Below are 16,935 nucleotides of genomic sequence, written 5' to 3'. Positions count from 1 at the left end.
GTCCAGCCCTCTGCCAGCTATGATTCTTTTAATAAACCTCAGAGAGGAGTTTTGAGACACTTTTTATAGTTATCTGACCTTCTGTGATGAATTTAAAACGAAAGGAGGGGCGAATGTCAAAGGAACTGACCACGAGTTGAGGAAAAAAAAAAAAAAACCTAAGAGAAAGATGTCTACATTTGCCACCCACCCGAAATCGATTGTATTACATTCAAGAAGCTTCTCACTTGACGTATAAAAACAAGACGCATGTTCTCAAGAAAGACACGAGACAACAGGAACTGTTGGAAGATATATTTTTCTCTGACAACTTTGCGTCCGCATCATTAGAGGTAGGCTACAAGCACTACCAATATATATTCGCGTAAGTTGCCCTTTATTTGTGCCTATGTGAGTACAAGCTGTATGAATTTAGTAAAGTTAATTTAATTATTTCTCTGATTTCAAAGTTTATATATGTAAACAGTGGAAACTAGATGAATTTTGGTAATTGAATGTACATTTAGGCAGCGTTTTATAAAAAACCTAGGGGAGTTTTATTCATTTTGGCTTTATTTACAGTAAGTATAGACTGTGGCAGGTCGTGTAGGTCGGACTCGAATCTGGGTGTAATATGTGCGTAAACACAGGACCACTGCGCCACTGCTTTGCCGTCAGAATGCGCGTTTTACGCACGTAGCAGAACTTTTGGTACGAGGATGCAATGACCATGTTTGCTTGTTTTGTTCGTTTGTCAGGCTGGAAAGCCATGCGGGCTGAGAAGAGATGGCACATATTGTTGAGTATGATTCTTTTGCTCATCACCTCCAGCCAGTGTATGGACAGCAAGGAGGTAAAGGAGACGGAGAAGAAAACTCTACTTAACCTAATCCTGCAAGTGATCGAGGACAAGCCCGCGTCCAGACGCTTCACCAGTGGCCTCTACTCTGTAACTCAAGATGTTAAGTTTTCCTCGCGTGAAAAGACTGCACATTTGTCCAAGCCGGACAACAGCAGACCAATAGGTAAGCTGATTTGAGATCAGGTGATGATACAAATGTAATCCTGGGCATTAACTACTTCCTGTTAGTGGGAGTTTTTGCCTGCATATCAACTGCACTTTTAATGCTTTAATCGCTTAATGCATGGACAGCTGTTCACAATTGTGTCTTACATAGTCTTGATTGCATTGCAGTGACAGAAACATATAACCTGTATTATATGGGGTCATTGTGAAAAATCCTGTAAAAATTATATGAAATTGGATTAAGGGACACTCTTTTGATCTGCAGAGGGTAGAAACATGAATGTTCATGGTCTTATTAGACAGATCACATAATGCTCAAATCATCGGTGTAGATCTAAGGACTATTCAAAGACAAGTTTAAAAGCTTGAGAAATCATGTGTGCTGTTGGAATATGTGCGGATGACCTGCATTTTCTGGGTAAAAACCTGATTGCATTTCAGCCATCTAAGAGTATTATTTTGTCTGCCTTAACTTTGCCTCATGCATTACACCTATATTAATAGTTTTATTTATTAAGTAAAGTACGCCAAAAAGGGCACTGGTAGAAAAACTGCCCAATTGTATGTTACTAGTGTAGGCACAGAAGTGTAACTTTTGAAATACGACTTTAGTACATTTTGGCATTTAAAAGTCTTCACTTTTTATTATTATATATTCTATAGCCCCTTAGCATGTAGCTTTTGATGTTGTAAAACATGTTGTGCAGTCACATCTTTGTCAATTACTTACTTGTAATTACATGCATCAATTTTATAAGAGTGACCGCAATAATAGTAAAGAGCCCCATAATAATGTTTAACATGGTCAGGATCTGTAGTTTTTTAAATGAGAGAAGGGTTAGGGAACAGAATTGTCACATGACTCTCCAGAGTAGTCAGTTGTGAAATGGTTTGAAAATTATTAATTTAGTCATGAAATGTATGTAATTACAAGAAAGTAATTGACAAAAGATGTGACTGCACAACATGTTTTACAACATCACAAGCTACATGCTAAGGGGCTATATATAACAATAATTATAAAAAAGTAAAGACTTTTAAATATATAATTACATATTGAGCAATTTCAATTAGGATACACACACACACACACACACACGTGTGTGTGTGTGTGTGTGTGTGTGTGTGTGTGTGTGTGTGTGTGTGTGTGTGTGTGTGTGTGTGTGTGTGTGTGTGTGTGTGTGTGTGTGTGTGTGTGTGTGTGTAGCCTCATTGTAATTGCTCAATATGTAATTGCCTAAAGAGTATTACCATTTCTGGACTACAAAATATTGTGTAAATTTAGTAGATCATTATATTTACAGCTACAACTGAATGTTGTCATGACTTGTTATCAGGGGCGTGGGACTGGGGGGATAAAGGGTACTGAGTAACCAGGGCCCGAGGCAGGGAAGTCCGTTTTCTATACATACATATACATGGTACGGGGGCCCAGCAAGATGGTTTGTACCCAGGGCCCAAAATTTGGTGCTACGCCACTGCTTGTTATAGTAGCTGACCAGTTTTGTGATGTGTTTAGGGGCTTTTTTTAGCATTTCTGATACCCTTGAGAATAGCTCATTAAACTATAAATACAATGTTGTGCTATATTCCGTGTTTTTTTTCACTGCCATAAAATCCCCATTAGTTTGAGTTTGAAACAAATTTCTGTGACAATTTTCTGGTTTGGATGATTCAGATGATTTAAAGTCCCCCTGTAGACCACAATTGTATCCCTTAAAACCCATCTTTGATCACCAAAATTACATATTTAAATGTTTCTTTCCATGCCTTAAAATAGCTTTACTTTATCTCTACACCCTTGCTTTTGTGGAGCCTTGTCTCCTCTCACTCACACCAGCTCAGATTCACTGTCAATTGTATTGTAGCAAACGCTGCACAATGGCATGGGGAAATACCAGTTTAATTCTGCCATATGTATTTGAACCAGAAACTGATTCAGAAGAAGTGGAAGAGGGTCGATGTATCAAAAAATTGTTATGAGTTTTATGTATTGCTCGCTACAACATCGGACACATAATTAATGTGTTTTAATATGATTAATATGATTAGCCTTTTACTTGACTACTACGTTATCAAACAGCTAATAATGTGTTGCTAATGTTACACAAACCATGTTCCCGTTCGCCATCAGAGTCAGACAGCTGCCTTCCAAAATCATTATCCTTTGAAACGCTTTGAACAACTTAGAATGTCAGAAGGCATAGTTCATCATAACATCAAGCATCATGCTAAATGTACCTGATTTTTCATATCAACAGAAATATATCCCGGAAAAACCTGGCTTCTCTTGAGACTCCCCTGCTTTGCAGCATCAAACCGCATTTTTTGAGTCTTTTTTTCACTAGCGTTTTAAGGAGAAAATACTCAGAAATGGTGTTGACTTATGAATTTGCATTGTTTGTTTAAAAGCATATTAAAAAACACCACATAGACATATAAACAACATTAACAACTTGATTTTCACCACAGGGGGTGTTTAAATGGCTTAGCCATAAACAAAAAAAAAACTGATTGATGTGTATTGTTACACAAAAGTTGTGTGCCAAAGAAAAAATTACACCCATAAACATCTGCTGTTGCTGATCTGGATGACCTTTGATTGAGTTTACTGCCTTTAAAGTTTTCCAATGAGACTGATTGTAATCCAGTGAAAACATGCTAGTTTTAAAATGTAAACTGATGCTGTTATCATGGATTTTTATATAATCCAAATAGTCAACACACTGTCCTGCACCGTAGCCTTCTGAATAGAACAGCCCATTATTATAGGCAGTTAGTCGTCTTATGTAAGACTCAGGTGCAACAACATGCGTATGGACCGTCATTTTATTAATAGGTGTTTGATAACGCATTATCTCCATGATTGGAGAGATTAATGACATCCAAGATTAATTATTTGAAATAATAATGGAAAAAGAATGACCCACAATAGAAGAATTTGTAGGCACCATAAATGTAGTAAATCGTCGTATTTTCAATGAAAGAGGAACTCATTCATAACGCAGTCTTGGTTATCCTATGTTCTGAGACAGGTTAAAATTAGCTGGTGCATGGATTTGTGCACCTGACATTGATAAGCATTACAACTTTGCATGCAATAATCTCCTTACTCCAATAGGCTGGAAGTGATACAGACTACATGTGGGGACAGTAACCCATGCAGGGTCGGGCAGGCCACAGATTGTACATAATTAGCTACGACCCCAAGCCTCCAGCAGATTTAGTGCTGGATTATCAATCTGAGATTTATATTTGGGACATGTATTTTGAATGGGGTTGTCCATCTTTCTTACATCAAGCATGTAGTCACCACAGACAAACATATGACGTATATGACTGTAATCAGTTATATCATCATCTTAAGAGGTTTTCCAAGAGGATGTTGCACGTCTGTACACTACAAGCTTTTAGAAAATTTGAAATCTGACAGATTATCAACAGTATAAAATTATTAACAAGTCTTGAAATTACCATTTATTGTGGATCACTGCAAATTAAAGTCACGTTTACAGTTTTGCAAACATTTAGAGGAGGTCATCAATAAGACAAATAGTTCATTAAGGATGTCTTTATTACATTTACAGAGGATAGTGGATTGATGTCTCTTTATAGATAAAGTCTTGTACAATGACTTCTTGCCATGTGCTAGCGAGTGTATTCACTACGCAAGCCGATGACATAATCATTCCCAGACTAAATACACTGAGTCACATCCATTATTATAACACAGCAGTTTTTTTATATACATTTATCTTCTGCCTGAATTTTCAATAAATGTTATATTAACTTTGTAAAGTGTCTTTTTAATGTTCACAATTAACTCAAAATGGAAATCTCTCAAGGTTTTATATATCAGCAATAAAGTCTTTCCAGTTGAGTGATGAATAGCTAACATATTTAATAGTTGGCAGAGACTTTGTGTTATTTTGATGTGTAACTCATTTAACACTTACCCAAATACTTACCTGTAAGTAGTTTTCATGTAGCGATACATTTATGTTTTATTGGACTGTGAAAATTAAAAGATAAGTAAGCTATCAAAGATTACATTAAGGAGACATTAATGCTAATGCCATGCTTTCTTTTAAAGAAAAGAAAAAAATATATATGTGTAAAGTTTTATTTGGACGACACAACTTGTGGAGTATTTTTCCATATTTCCAGACAGTAACAGATTTTACAGTCTTATTTTCTTCCATCAAATGTCTGCAATTAGACCAATATCAAGCTAAATACAATACATAAATGCTACTTCAGTTTGAGAGAAAGCTACTTGGTGTGTATGTTTTTTCACCCACAGTATCAATTGCTTTATTTAGTTCAGTTCAAAATAGTCAAATTGCTAAAGAATATCTACCATCATAACACATTTCTGGTTTGGTGTCGATGAATAAGTATATGAGCCTTAATGATTAGCCCGGGGTGATATATTAACACAAAAAACATTAACACTGTCTTTTTGTCTGTCTGTTTCAGATATTGTCCCAAGAGACATAAGCATGAAAGACAAATTTATAGAACACTTTACAGGTAAACAAAAACCCATTTCAATATATCATGTTTTTTTATTACAAAAGATTTCAAGCAACCCTGCTGATGAGGTCAAAATGTGTGACTCTGGATCCAGCATAATAACACACTACTTGTATTATTTATTGCAGTATTTATAGTATGTATATAGTGCATGCACAGTATGTTTTCTTCAGTATGACGATTTCCTTGTCATATGATGCCTGCTACATTTGCCACGTTTACTTTATGAAATATTGTACCCCACAATGCAGTGCACGCAACCTGATTTTTTAATTTCCGGTGTCAAGAATAAAACCAAACCATTTGATTGGACTGGAAAAGATTAGGCCATTTTTACACATAATTGGATTACAAAAATGTCATTGACTCGAATGCAACTTGATAGGGTCATGTGACAAAAATGTAGCATACTACTGTTTAAAATGATAATTGTGAAATAATACTTCTCTTCACTTGCTTTTTTTTTTTTTTAAAGTAGTACACTGTAAAAAGTTATTTAAAAAAGAATGTACCTGTTTGCATTAAAATTTGAGGTCATTGAAAAAAAACAATTTTATGTGGTTCAGATACAATCATATTTAGAGTTTCTGTTTATTAAACCAATTTCCTTCGTTGTATCAACTCAAACTTTTAATTTCTATAAACTAAAATGTTGTAAGGCATCAAGGTTACTTACTTTTTTAAGTTAAACCAACATTTTGTTTACAGTGTAGGCAGTTTATAGTGTATTCTGTGCAGTACCTCATTATAGGCCTATTTTTAAATTAGTCTAATAAGAAATTCAGTTTTCATAATGTAAAACATAAAGCCAGTCAAATAAGTTATGCCTGCAGTAGGTTAACTGAGGTAAATAGTTTTTACAGCCTCTGGGTTGTGAAATACATTTCTTACTCCAGCCAAATGTTTTTAGAAAAAGCGCATATAAGATGATTATTCATTGCAGAATCTTTGTTCAGCCACAGTAATTAGTGTTAAAATCTGTTATCCGGAAGCTTATACAATGAAACCTTGTAACAGCTTTGCCAGAATCAGAATCATTAAGTCTCTGCCCTTGTGATTGCATGTCAAGCGTTAGCATACACTAATTCTCCTTCTGGGTTTTTGTGGAAGTGGAAAAGTGACTCAGTTACAGCACCTTTACTTTACCCTCTTCTTTGTTACGAGTTTGTGAGATTAGACATAATGCTTGAATAGACATTTTGAAATTAAAATCTGAAATGATTTCATTCACCAGAGTAACTAATCTATAAAACTTTTTTTTTTTCCAAGCAGGACCAGTCAAGTTTCCATCTGAATGCAGGACACATTTCCATAGAATTTATCACAACACAAGGGATTGTTCCAGACCGACATGTACGTATATCTTTAATATAAAAAAATAATTTACCTCAAAATGAAAATTGTCATAATTTACTCATTTGTCCTCATGCCATTTTAAACCTGGATGATAATTGTCTGCTACTGAACACACAAAAAAAGGTATTTTGAAAAATGCCTCAGTATTTTTTTGACTATAGAAGTCAACGGGGTCCAGTGTTGTTTGGACCCCGACGTTCTTCAAAAATCGTTTGCGTTCTGCAGAAGAAAGAAATGCATACAGGTTTGGAATGTATGAGCATGAGCTGTATATATTATTAAAAATATTTTTAAAAGTAGTAAATAAAAAGAAAGCTTATTATGCTTTTCAGTTTTTCTACTTCGAAATTCCATTGTGTTACTTTTCAAGTTTTTTCATATCAATTTATGTGTGAAAATCTTCTACTTATGACATATTTTCATTGTATATGTATGTGTTTGTATTGTATAGAGACTGCTGCCTACATTTCTATTTCTCTGAAGTAAAACAAAAAGATTTGACAGGGCGTTACACCGCAAAGAAAATGCTCCTCCACCCTTAGTCCTCATGGACTTTGTGGCGTTCAGGAGAGGTTTAGATTTTTCCAATAAATAACACTTATCTAATGGTCCATCAAACGTGTTACTCTGTATAGAGAGCATAAATGTCAAAACTAATCAGATCTCTTATTCTTTATCTGTACTACATTTTATTTTTCACAAAAAAGGAGACAAACTAGTTGCCCAGAGTGATGATCAGATTTATATTGTGGGTCACAATAGTTGCCTTATTTCCCCTAGACATTGGCTGTTTAAGTGTTTTGTTTTATTTGTAAGTAAAAACACGTGTGTTAGTGGCCAGAGATGTTTTATGAACTTGCTCCATGACCCTCCTCTGTTGTTCTCCATAGAGGAAGAAGGGTTGTGAAATTCAGCCTTAGATATTGTGGATATTTCTTTTCTAAAAAAGGATATTTGAATTACTGCAAGTAGTAGTTAAGAAAGTGCACTATCTTTATAACAATAAAAAATTATTTGGTACGGTGAGCTTTGTAAACAAGTTCATGCATAACCGACCAGCTGTATTTGAGCACTTGGCAGCCATGAGGAACTCTGGGAATGGCAAAAGCATAATAAATTTATAGTGAAATCAGAGAATCTGTCTTTTGAAGCATTTTTATGATTAAAATGCTTCCTAAACTGCAGCAGACTTAAAACAGGATATGTTTTTATGTACGGTAAATTTAAAGCCATTCCAATGCCATATTTTTTTAAGAGACTTAGTAGTGTTTGAGTTCTGCTTTGACAATGTTACTTTTAAAGGAGAGGGATTGAAACGTGGCAGTACCTTGAGAGAAAATTACGGCAACAATGCTTGGAACAGGACAGCAATGGGATGTTCAGACTTCACAAACACCATTAAGGGTGGAAGCATGTGATGCTTGAACCCACACAGTCATTTTAGGCCATCAAGTACATTACTGGGGCAGAGATGAAGCTATTTACAGGGATCCATCTAACCCTTAGCCATGTTCATATACTCTATACGTCACCCTGTGATGGTATAAGAGCCCCACTTAAAACTGAATTTCATCGGTGCGTTTGAAGTGGTGACGTTTGCTTCATGTCACAGCACAAGCCAGTGTCATTTGAATGCATATTTTGGGATATGGATTTAAAAAAAACCTGGATGGAAACACCAAGATGGGCAAAAAATCTAAAACTGTGAATACAAAACATAAATGCTCAATTGCAGTGGATCCTTTTTGATTCCGATAAGAAAACTACTGTGGAAACCCATTTACTAAATAAATCCCCGCGCAACCAAAAAACTCACGAGATCAGTGGACGAGACTTTGTTCTCAACAGTGGATGTGATTGGATAACTAAACTAATCAGCAGACCAATTTCATTGCACAGCATCTCAAATGTTGGCTTGATCATTCTGAAAGGCCTGAGCCAAAGTCTGCCATCAGAATGATTTGTTATAATGACCTCCCAGAAGTGTCCCACATGACTGCGTTCCCGAACACCACGCATCTGAACGCAAGATAACATGACAGTGTTTATTGCATTTCATCTTCACGCTCTGAGACCAAAATCATTTATGATGTACTCCTGACAAAGGAGTTTAGAGTGGCTAAAAGAAACTAATCTAAAAAAGCTGGAAAAACAGTTTTCAGCCAACAAACCTGCATCAGGCCTGAAAGACATCACTAATTGCAAGACACCATCCCCAAGCACTCGAATCAACAACTCGCTGATGACCTAAATAAGTTTTATTGCAGGTCTTACACCCCAAGTTCAATTTCAAGTTCAAGTTTACAACAAATATTGAACTAAAGTGCTGTATAATTAGGAATATACAGTCAAAGAAAGAGGAGAAAAACTGAATTAGAGCAACGTAACAGAGTAAGATAGCAACAGAAAAAAATGACAAATCATATAAATACAAATGAGACTCATACAACTAAAACCCTATACATACAGCGGGTAAGGAAAGTATTCAGACCCCCTTACATTTTTCACTCTTTGTTGTATTGCAGCCATTTGCTAAAATACCAACAAAACCTTTTCTTTCTTATTTGTCTGTGTTGCTTCGGACATGACTATATTATCCGACGAAACAAGGTTGGGCTTGCACATCTGAATTTAAGGAAGTGTGGGTGGTGGTGGAAGTGACGTATATGCCGTAAAGCAGTCGAATTTTGTAGTTCTTTTTGTTCTCTGGTTACTACCCGAAACCCGAAGTTTAAAAGTACGATTAAAAACGATACAGACCCCATCAAGCTATGGGAGATGTGTCATTCGACCTATTGTAAGTCGATGTATCATCACAAGAGTCTTTAAAATATATTATGAAGGTTAAAAAGTTACCTAGTGCTGCATTAAGGGGTTCGGTACTTTCCGTATCCACTGTATTAAGCAACACCATAGGGTAAGGAGAAAAGCTGTGTCTTCAACCTAGATTTGAATGTGGATTGTAACAGACAATAGCCTAGAAATCTAGACGCACCCTAGTGGCAGCAAATTTAATTTGCCCGCAGGTGTCGTCTAGGCACTCTCAATACCATTCTGAGCTGTGTTCCTCAAAATCTGGACGGCCCAATCACATCATATATAGAGTCGGTGGGCGGGGCCATAATGACGACGGCCGAGTTGCGTTTGCGTGCTTCTAGTTAACACAGAAACTGGCGAGCGGCGGCGGTCTTTCGAATCAGCTTTGACCGCGACTCTGGAAGACTTGGAGTTAAGCTTTTCTCTGAGAAAAGAACAAAGAACAGCACTGAAGTCATTCTTAAAAAGGGAAGATGTGTTCGAAGTTTAGCCGACCGGATACGGCGAATGTTTAATCTATCAGCGAGCTCTGTTTAACCTTCGTTGCTCTGGTTGGTGTAGCGCTATCCTATCGCGTGTGGAGGGAGTTTGAAAGACAACCGTTTATCCCGCCCCTCGGATTGAGATTGTCAATGGTGAGTTTTCAGACCAAACATCTTGATGTGGGTCTGGCTTGTCAGGCTAAACAGACAATGGAAGTGCATTCCACAAATTTAGGGGTGCAAATGCCTGACCGCCCTTAGTTTTTTAAGATAATGAATGAAGAGATCTCACTACAGAATATGGTTGAAGGGGATCAACAATGTACCGTGGTGCAAGGCTTTATAAATGTACAGCAAACAGTTCAATTCGACTCCAACTGATAACCAATGCAAAGAAACGAGAATAAGGATGATATGCTGCTGCATTCTGATCATCCCTGGACTTTAGCTGGACCTTGTGCAGTTTGCTTATCTGGCAAACAGGTCTTTGGATGATGCAGTCAAAATGGGACGGCACTACATCCAGCAACATCTTAACAGACCAAGGCCTTATGTGAGGATCCCGTTTGTCGACTTCAGCTTGGCTTTTAACACCATCATTCTAATACTCCTCAAGTTCAAACTAACCCAGAGCTCTGTTTCTAGCTACATTTTTCAGTGGATCATCAGCTTTCTGGCAGCTAAGCAACAGCTAGAGAGACTGGGAAAATGCATGTCTAACACCTGCATAATCAGCACTGGCACCATCCAGGGATGTGTGCTCTCCCCTTGCTCTTCCCCTGCTACACCAATGACTGCACTTCAAAATACACCTCTGTCAAGCACCTGAAGTTTGCAGATGACACTACACTCATTGGCCTTATCCAGGACTGTGATGAGTCTGCTTACAGAGGTTTAAGAGCTGGCTGTTTGGTGCAGTTATAACAACCTCAAGCTCAACATGCTTAAAACAGAGAAGGAGGAACTTCCCCCCACTCACCATCATGAACAGAACTGTGGCAACATTTGAGTCATTCAGGTTCCTGGGCACTACCATTTCTAAGGACCTTAAATGGAATACTCATATTATGAAGAAGGCCCAGAAAAGGTTGCTTTTTTGCCAGCTGAGGAAGTTCAACCTGCCACAGGGTCTGCTTCTGCAGTTTTACTCTGCAGTCATAGAGTCTGTCCTATGCACTTTTGTAACTGTCTTTGTCAGCTTAGATAACAAATCAGACCTTAGAAGATTACAGTGGATAGTCCAGACTTCTGGGAGAATCATGGATAGACCCCTTTTCACTCTCCATAAACTGGGCTGGCAAAATCACTCTGGACCCCTCATATCCAGGCCAAAATCTCCTTGAACAGTTGCCATCTGGTTGGCGCTACAGAGCCCTGAGCACCAGGATATCCAGATACAAAAATGTTGCTTTCCTCAGGCCATCTACCTCGTAAACAGTTAAATGCCCCCACTGGGCAATAAACATGTTCAGTACTAAATAATATTTATACTTACTACTTTTCTACTTATTTAGCACACACTGGAAACCCAAATAAGTTGGTAAAACTCAAAAATTGAGGCAATGGATTACATATTTTTTTATGTAAGCAGAATTTGCAAACTTTTATTTTGTACAAATTTAATTGCTTTTAACTTAGTTGAGTAAAGGCGGGCATACACAGTGCGATTTTTGCTGTCGTACGAACTCACAGACGTTTTTTTTTTCTCTGGAGAAATCGTGCGGACATCGTGGATGCTCGTATGGTCGCAGCTCGCACATGTGAGAGGAAATACAAGACGAGCCGAGCACGTTAAGAGCACCTCCCGGCCTTACGATAATTTTTAAGCATGTTTAAAAAGTTCGGGGAGTCGGCCCGATTTTTACCAGCATATGACTGCCCCCTATTGCCAAATCATGCACAAGCACGTCACATAGGCTCAATTTATATGTATTATTAGCTCAGTGGCTGCAAACATACAGTGTTCACACACACACACACACACAAACACACACACACACTCACACTCTTTCTCTCTCACGCGCACCCTTCTCTCTCTCTCTGGTTGTTTCAAAACACATTTTTTCTTTATTTTTTGTATCTGAAGCTATAGCAGCAACATTAAAAGCTCTGGTCTCTGTGTTTAACACGAAAGCTCGTGTGATCGCAGCCGGCTCGCGGTGCATACAGTCGTGTCGTGTACCAGCTGATTTGATGCGATGATCAAATTAAATGACTCGTAGCGTCTGCAATATCTCACGACCTCCCGAGTGTCCGAATTCGCACAGTGTACGCCCGCCTTAAGCTAATTTATACATTTACAATTATCCACTTAAATATTTTTAGAAACTTGGCTAGCTTCAACTAGTTAATTAAATAAATGCTACCTTGCTAATTAGTAACACAATTCTTTGAGAGTATTAGCATAGCACTTGCTGAATGAGTACAGCAATATAGAACATTTAACATACTGTGTATATCTTTTCTTAAACTGAGCTCATGCTCCCCTTTTCTAAACTAACATAGCAAAACACTTTTACATCTCCACCTTAACATTAATCTTGCATAAAAAACATTATATAACACTTTATTTTAGCATTTACTCTCCCTTTTAAGTGTCATTGGGAGAGTTATGTCAGCCCAGTTTCAGTTATTCTGTTTCAGCCCAAGTTTGTATAAATTAAAAGAAACAAGTTTTTCAACTCAAAACAATGAAACAATTCATATTAATCCAAATGTGTCAGTTTAGGTAAATTCAAAAGAAAAATAAAGTTGTAAATACTCATGAAAGTTAATTTGATTGAACCAATTTGTTTATTTTGAGATGGCTCTTATATTCAGCGTTGGGGTTTACAGTGCACCATACCTCTTATTCACACTCCATTGCATTTTTATATTAGATACCGGTACATAAAAAAAAAAAATTATATTGTCTATTTAGTACATTGTGTATTTTTATATATTTATTTTTATGCACTTATTTAATTGTATTATGTCTTGTCTCTGTCATTCTGTCTGTGCACTGGAAGCTTCTGTCACCAAGACAAATTCCTTGTATGTGTAAACATACTTGACAATAAAGCTAATTCTGATTAATTGGGGGACCATAATGGCTTCCCCGATTGCAGTAACTATCATTTTTATTACAAATATTTAGCGGCAATTTCTAAGGAAGTGATGATTTTGTTCCCTTTAAAACAAGATGGAAACGCTGCTTTTTTCAATGTTTTATGTGATATTGCAATTTTGTGCAGAAGTTAAATTCACATCTTTGAATGCTAACATATCTGTTTAATGTTATGAAAGTAAAAATTCCTTCTTTTTCTTGTCTCCGACAGATTATAAAAGATGTGCACGATTGCTAACAAGGCTAGCTATGAGTCCCCTTTGCACACAATCATAGAAACTGCATGTAAGTACAAATATTTTTAGCTGTTTTTAACTAGCTATATTTATAAGCAAGGTAAGGTTTTTTGTAGAATGTATTTGGTACTAAGCAATAAAATCTGTTAGATGTCTTACTGTATTTAATCCATATCATTTTAGCATGGTCATATAAAAATATGTTTATAAAAGTAATATTTACTATTGTTATGAATAATTAATAATTATATGCATGCATATATTTCTTTTCTGAAGCAAGACAACTGCAACATTTGTAATATGATAGTCAAGCCTGCTCCCAGTTACAGTTGGGAACATTTTGCATGCTTCTTTAACTGAAACCTTAGAAGAAATATTGAGTAAGATGTAATGTCAGTTTAATCATGGCCATCTGGTGCATTTTTAGGCATGCAGTTAATGCACGGTTCACACAGACAGAAAACAACTTCCAGATATCTTCCACTTTCAAATTTGCTTTGTAAAACACATTTCTAGTTGAACCAACTACTTTAAAGAAATTTTACACCAAGTGATGTGACAAAATCTCTCAAGAGTCTATCTTCTGCCAATTAAATGTATAATGACTATGTCTTTATGTCTGTACTGATAAAAAGCTGCACATGGATCTAGCAGATGTTATCTGTCTTGTGTTGCAATTTCTTAAAGCATGTTTTCCTGGTAGATTAGACAATTTATTAATTATATATTAGACTCTGTAATAAAATGATTTAACAATCAGTCAGTCAGCTTGTGTAAAAGTTCATTTAATTCCTAGAAACATACTGAAAATAGTTGAAGACCAAACTGTGACGCTAGAATCAGTCTGTCCTACGACATCATTAGCAGCATGACAGCTGTGGAATGAGACTTTTAAAGAACCTGTTAGTGAAAGGTGAAAGAATCCATTACCAATCTGAACGGCAAAGGATGTGGCTTGTGAATTACGGTGTTTTATCAGGTTATGATTACTCTTGCTCAGACTGGTCTTCCTTTGAATCAATTAGAAATGGTTAAATTGGCTTTTATGATGTGAATAAGTGATTTCCATTCAAGTGGAGAGTCATTTGTTCACATCTGAAGTTCATTGTTTCTTTGTATGACAGGTTGAGTTGCTGGAACTTAATTTCATATGCTGTCTTCTTCATACACCTTTCTAACTGTATAACTGTATTTTAAAAGTAATGAAAAGTACAAATTTAATGTGATTAAATATTTGACACATAATTCTTTATGTGCCACAGGCCCTGAGGATATAAAAGAAGAAACTCCAGAGATGTTGGAGTAAATTATTTTTTTCCAAGGAAGTGCCTTCAAATCACTGCAATTAACTGTCATTGTTTTCATTTTCTGTCATTTTCATTTTTTCAAAGTATAATTGTTTAATAATACTATTATATATTTTTTGTTGTTGCATTTTATCATAATTTATGTTTGTTTAATGCTTTAAAATATAGTTTTGTTTAATAGCTTTGCTTTTTATATTATGAGTTTTAAAGAAAATATTATTTATCATTGCAGCCAATTATTTATTTAAATGACACGTAAATATTCTGTCCTGATTACAAAAGAGGATATTAGAATAATGATCTCATTAAGCCATTATTACTCTTAAATATATTTCTGTTTCAAATGTATTGTTTCAAATGCTAATCTCAAAATATTTCATCCCATTCACTTAAAAAGAATATTTGTGTATATGAAAGTTTCATTCCATGCTGGCATTTTCATGATATCTCCCATTGGCACTTATAGAAATTCAAATGATGAATTATTTCAAATTATGAAAACGCATTGTTTGTTTGATAACAATGGTAATATTGCACTGATGCTTTGAACGAATTAAAACATTCAAGCACTATCGTTGTTTTTCTTATTTTTTCCTTTTTATGAATTCAAATTTGATACGAATGTTTATTATAAAAATGATGGATCTGGTACAGATCTGGTGATGTATTTCTCTAAAGCATTCCCATATCTGATGACAAATGATGTGAGCATGAAAACATATTTTGGGCCTTTTAGCTGCTATTGGTGAATGATTGATTTGGAATTATGACATCTCAATTTCAGTAATTGGGCAGATTTCATAATAGCTGACGATCCATTTATTCTGTTTCAAGGGAAGCATAAGATAATAAATCTCTCGCAAAATTATTCATATATCCCAACAGTGAGGCAAAACGTTAAATGTCTCGTTTGACTCACACATGCTTAAATGGCACATCTTTATGTGCTGTCATGCATTTTGATTGCACTCCCCCTTTACAAAAAGAGAACAGTTTGGAGTTATAGTTATGTAATTGTTTAGCAAAAGCTTATTACTTAACAAAAGCAGCTTGTCCTTATTTTGCATTGAATTAAAGTAGTGTATCAGTTTGTTTTAAGTAGCTATGCAGATCTCTAAACATCTCTAAAGTGTGTGCGTCTTTTAAGCACTGGAGTAAGATTACATCTGAGAAAGTCTTAAAAAAACGCACAGAGTGGACTTTGCTTTAAATGAGCAAATAAACAGAGACTCTTGGAGATCCTGTTCTTGAATCAGGAATGACAAACATTTTGACTTCCCCTTATGTGGGTTTTGCTAAAACAATGCAAATGAGATACTTCTGAGATCAACTAAAACGGTGGCTTTATCTCCATCTCCATCATAATCAAATATTTACCTCATCTGATCTGGATGGTTATTAACACAAACATGAAATATGGTCCTGAGCTGAGTTTAATTGTTGTTTAGAGTGTGACATAAACATGAAAGCTGTGCCAGAACTCACAGCGCTACAAAAGTTCTCACGCCGGAATGTCTCTGAAAACTTATCAAAATAATTAGCATTGTAAATGCCTCACAGAATCTCGCTTATCAGATATATTTTTCTTTCATACACGTCTCTAGACTGTTTAAAAGGGTCATATCATGCACCATCGTGCATTTGTACAGTTATTTCTATTCCCTGAGGTCCATTTATATATATTTTTTCAGAATTGTCCACTCTTTCTCTGACCCTTAGATTTGCATAAATAAAAAATATCAACAACTGTTTGATTCTTCATGATATGACCTCTTTTAAATGTCCTTGATAAACCAAAAATTAGCTGACGCCACTGGCTTTCTGTGAAAAGAGGATTTTCGCTTCAGCGCTCTACCGTGAAAATCTGGGAAAGTAATATCAGAAAATAATTTTCCTTCACCATTCATCACTGTTATCTCGTGTGACATGGTTTGAGTGCTTTTTAGAGCCTTCTTTGAAATAGGCTAGCTGTTGGCTTTACTGGTCTAAGGAAGGGAACATAAATCCTCAGACATTCAACTTTAAATGTCTGGCAACAAACAATTCACTGAAAATATATCTGCACCCCTCACTCATTGACGGCTTGCAT

The 16,935-nt window shown here is 36.0% G+C and overlaps 1 protein-coding gene across 4 annotated transcripts; it reads left to right on the top strand.

The window, feature by feature from the left end:
• Window positions 1–193: 193 nt before the first annotated feature.
• Window positions 194–15,391, top strand: alkal1 (ALK and LTK ligand 1). Of its 4 annotated transcripts, none has more exons than XM_067414031.1 (6): window positions 194–332; window positions 738–1,004; window positions 5,486–5,539; window positions 6,815–6,895; window positions 13,515–13,588; window positions 14,802–15,391. In XM_067414031.1, the coding sequence occupies exons 2-5, from the start codon at window positions 749–751 to the stop codon at window positions 13,577–13,579; spliced, it is 456 nt and encodes a 151-aa protein (XP_067270132.1). In that variant the 5' UTR covers window positions 194–332; window positions 738–748; the 3' UTR covers window positions 13,580–13,588; window positions 14,802–15,391. The 4 variants fall into 4 exon arrangements, with proteins under 4 accessions (XP_067270132.1, XP_067270130.1, XP_067270131.1 ...); XM_067414029.1 differs by having other exon boundaries at window positions 6,812–6,895; XM_067414030.1 differs by having other exon boundaries at window positions 237–364; window positions 6,812–6,895.
• Window positions 15,392–16,935: the final 1,544 nt, after the last annotated feature.

The sequence above is a fragment of the Pseudorasbora parva genome, chromosome 13 (assembly GCF_024679245.1).
Source record: "Pseudorasbora parva isolate DD20220531a chromosome 13, ASM2467924v1, whole genome shotgun sequence".
Classification (NCBI taxonomy): Eukaryota; Metazoa; Chordata; class Actinopteri; order Cypriniformes; family Gobionidae; genus Pseudorasbora; species Pseudorasbora parva.
Note: the sequence above shows the minus strand (reverse complement) of the source record. Positions and strands in the feature narration are given on the sequence as shown.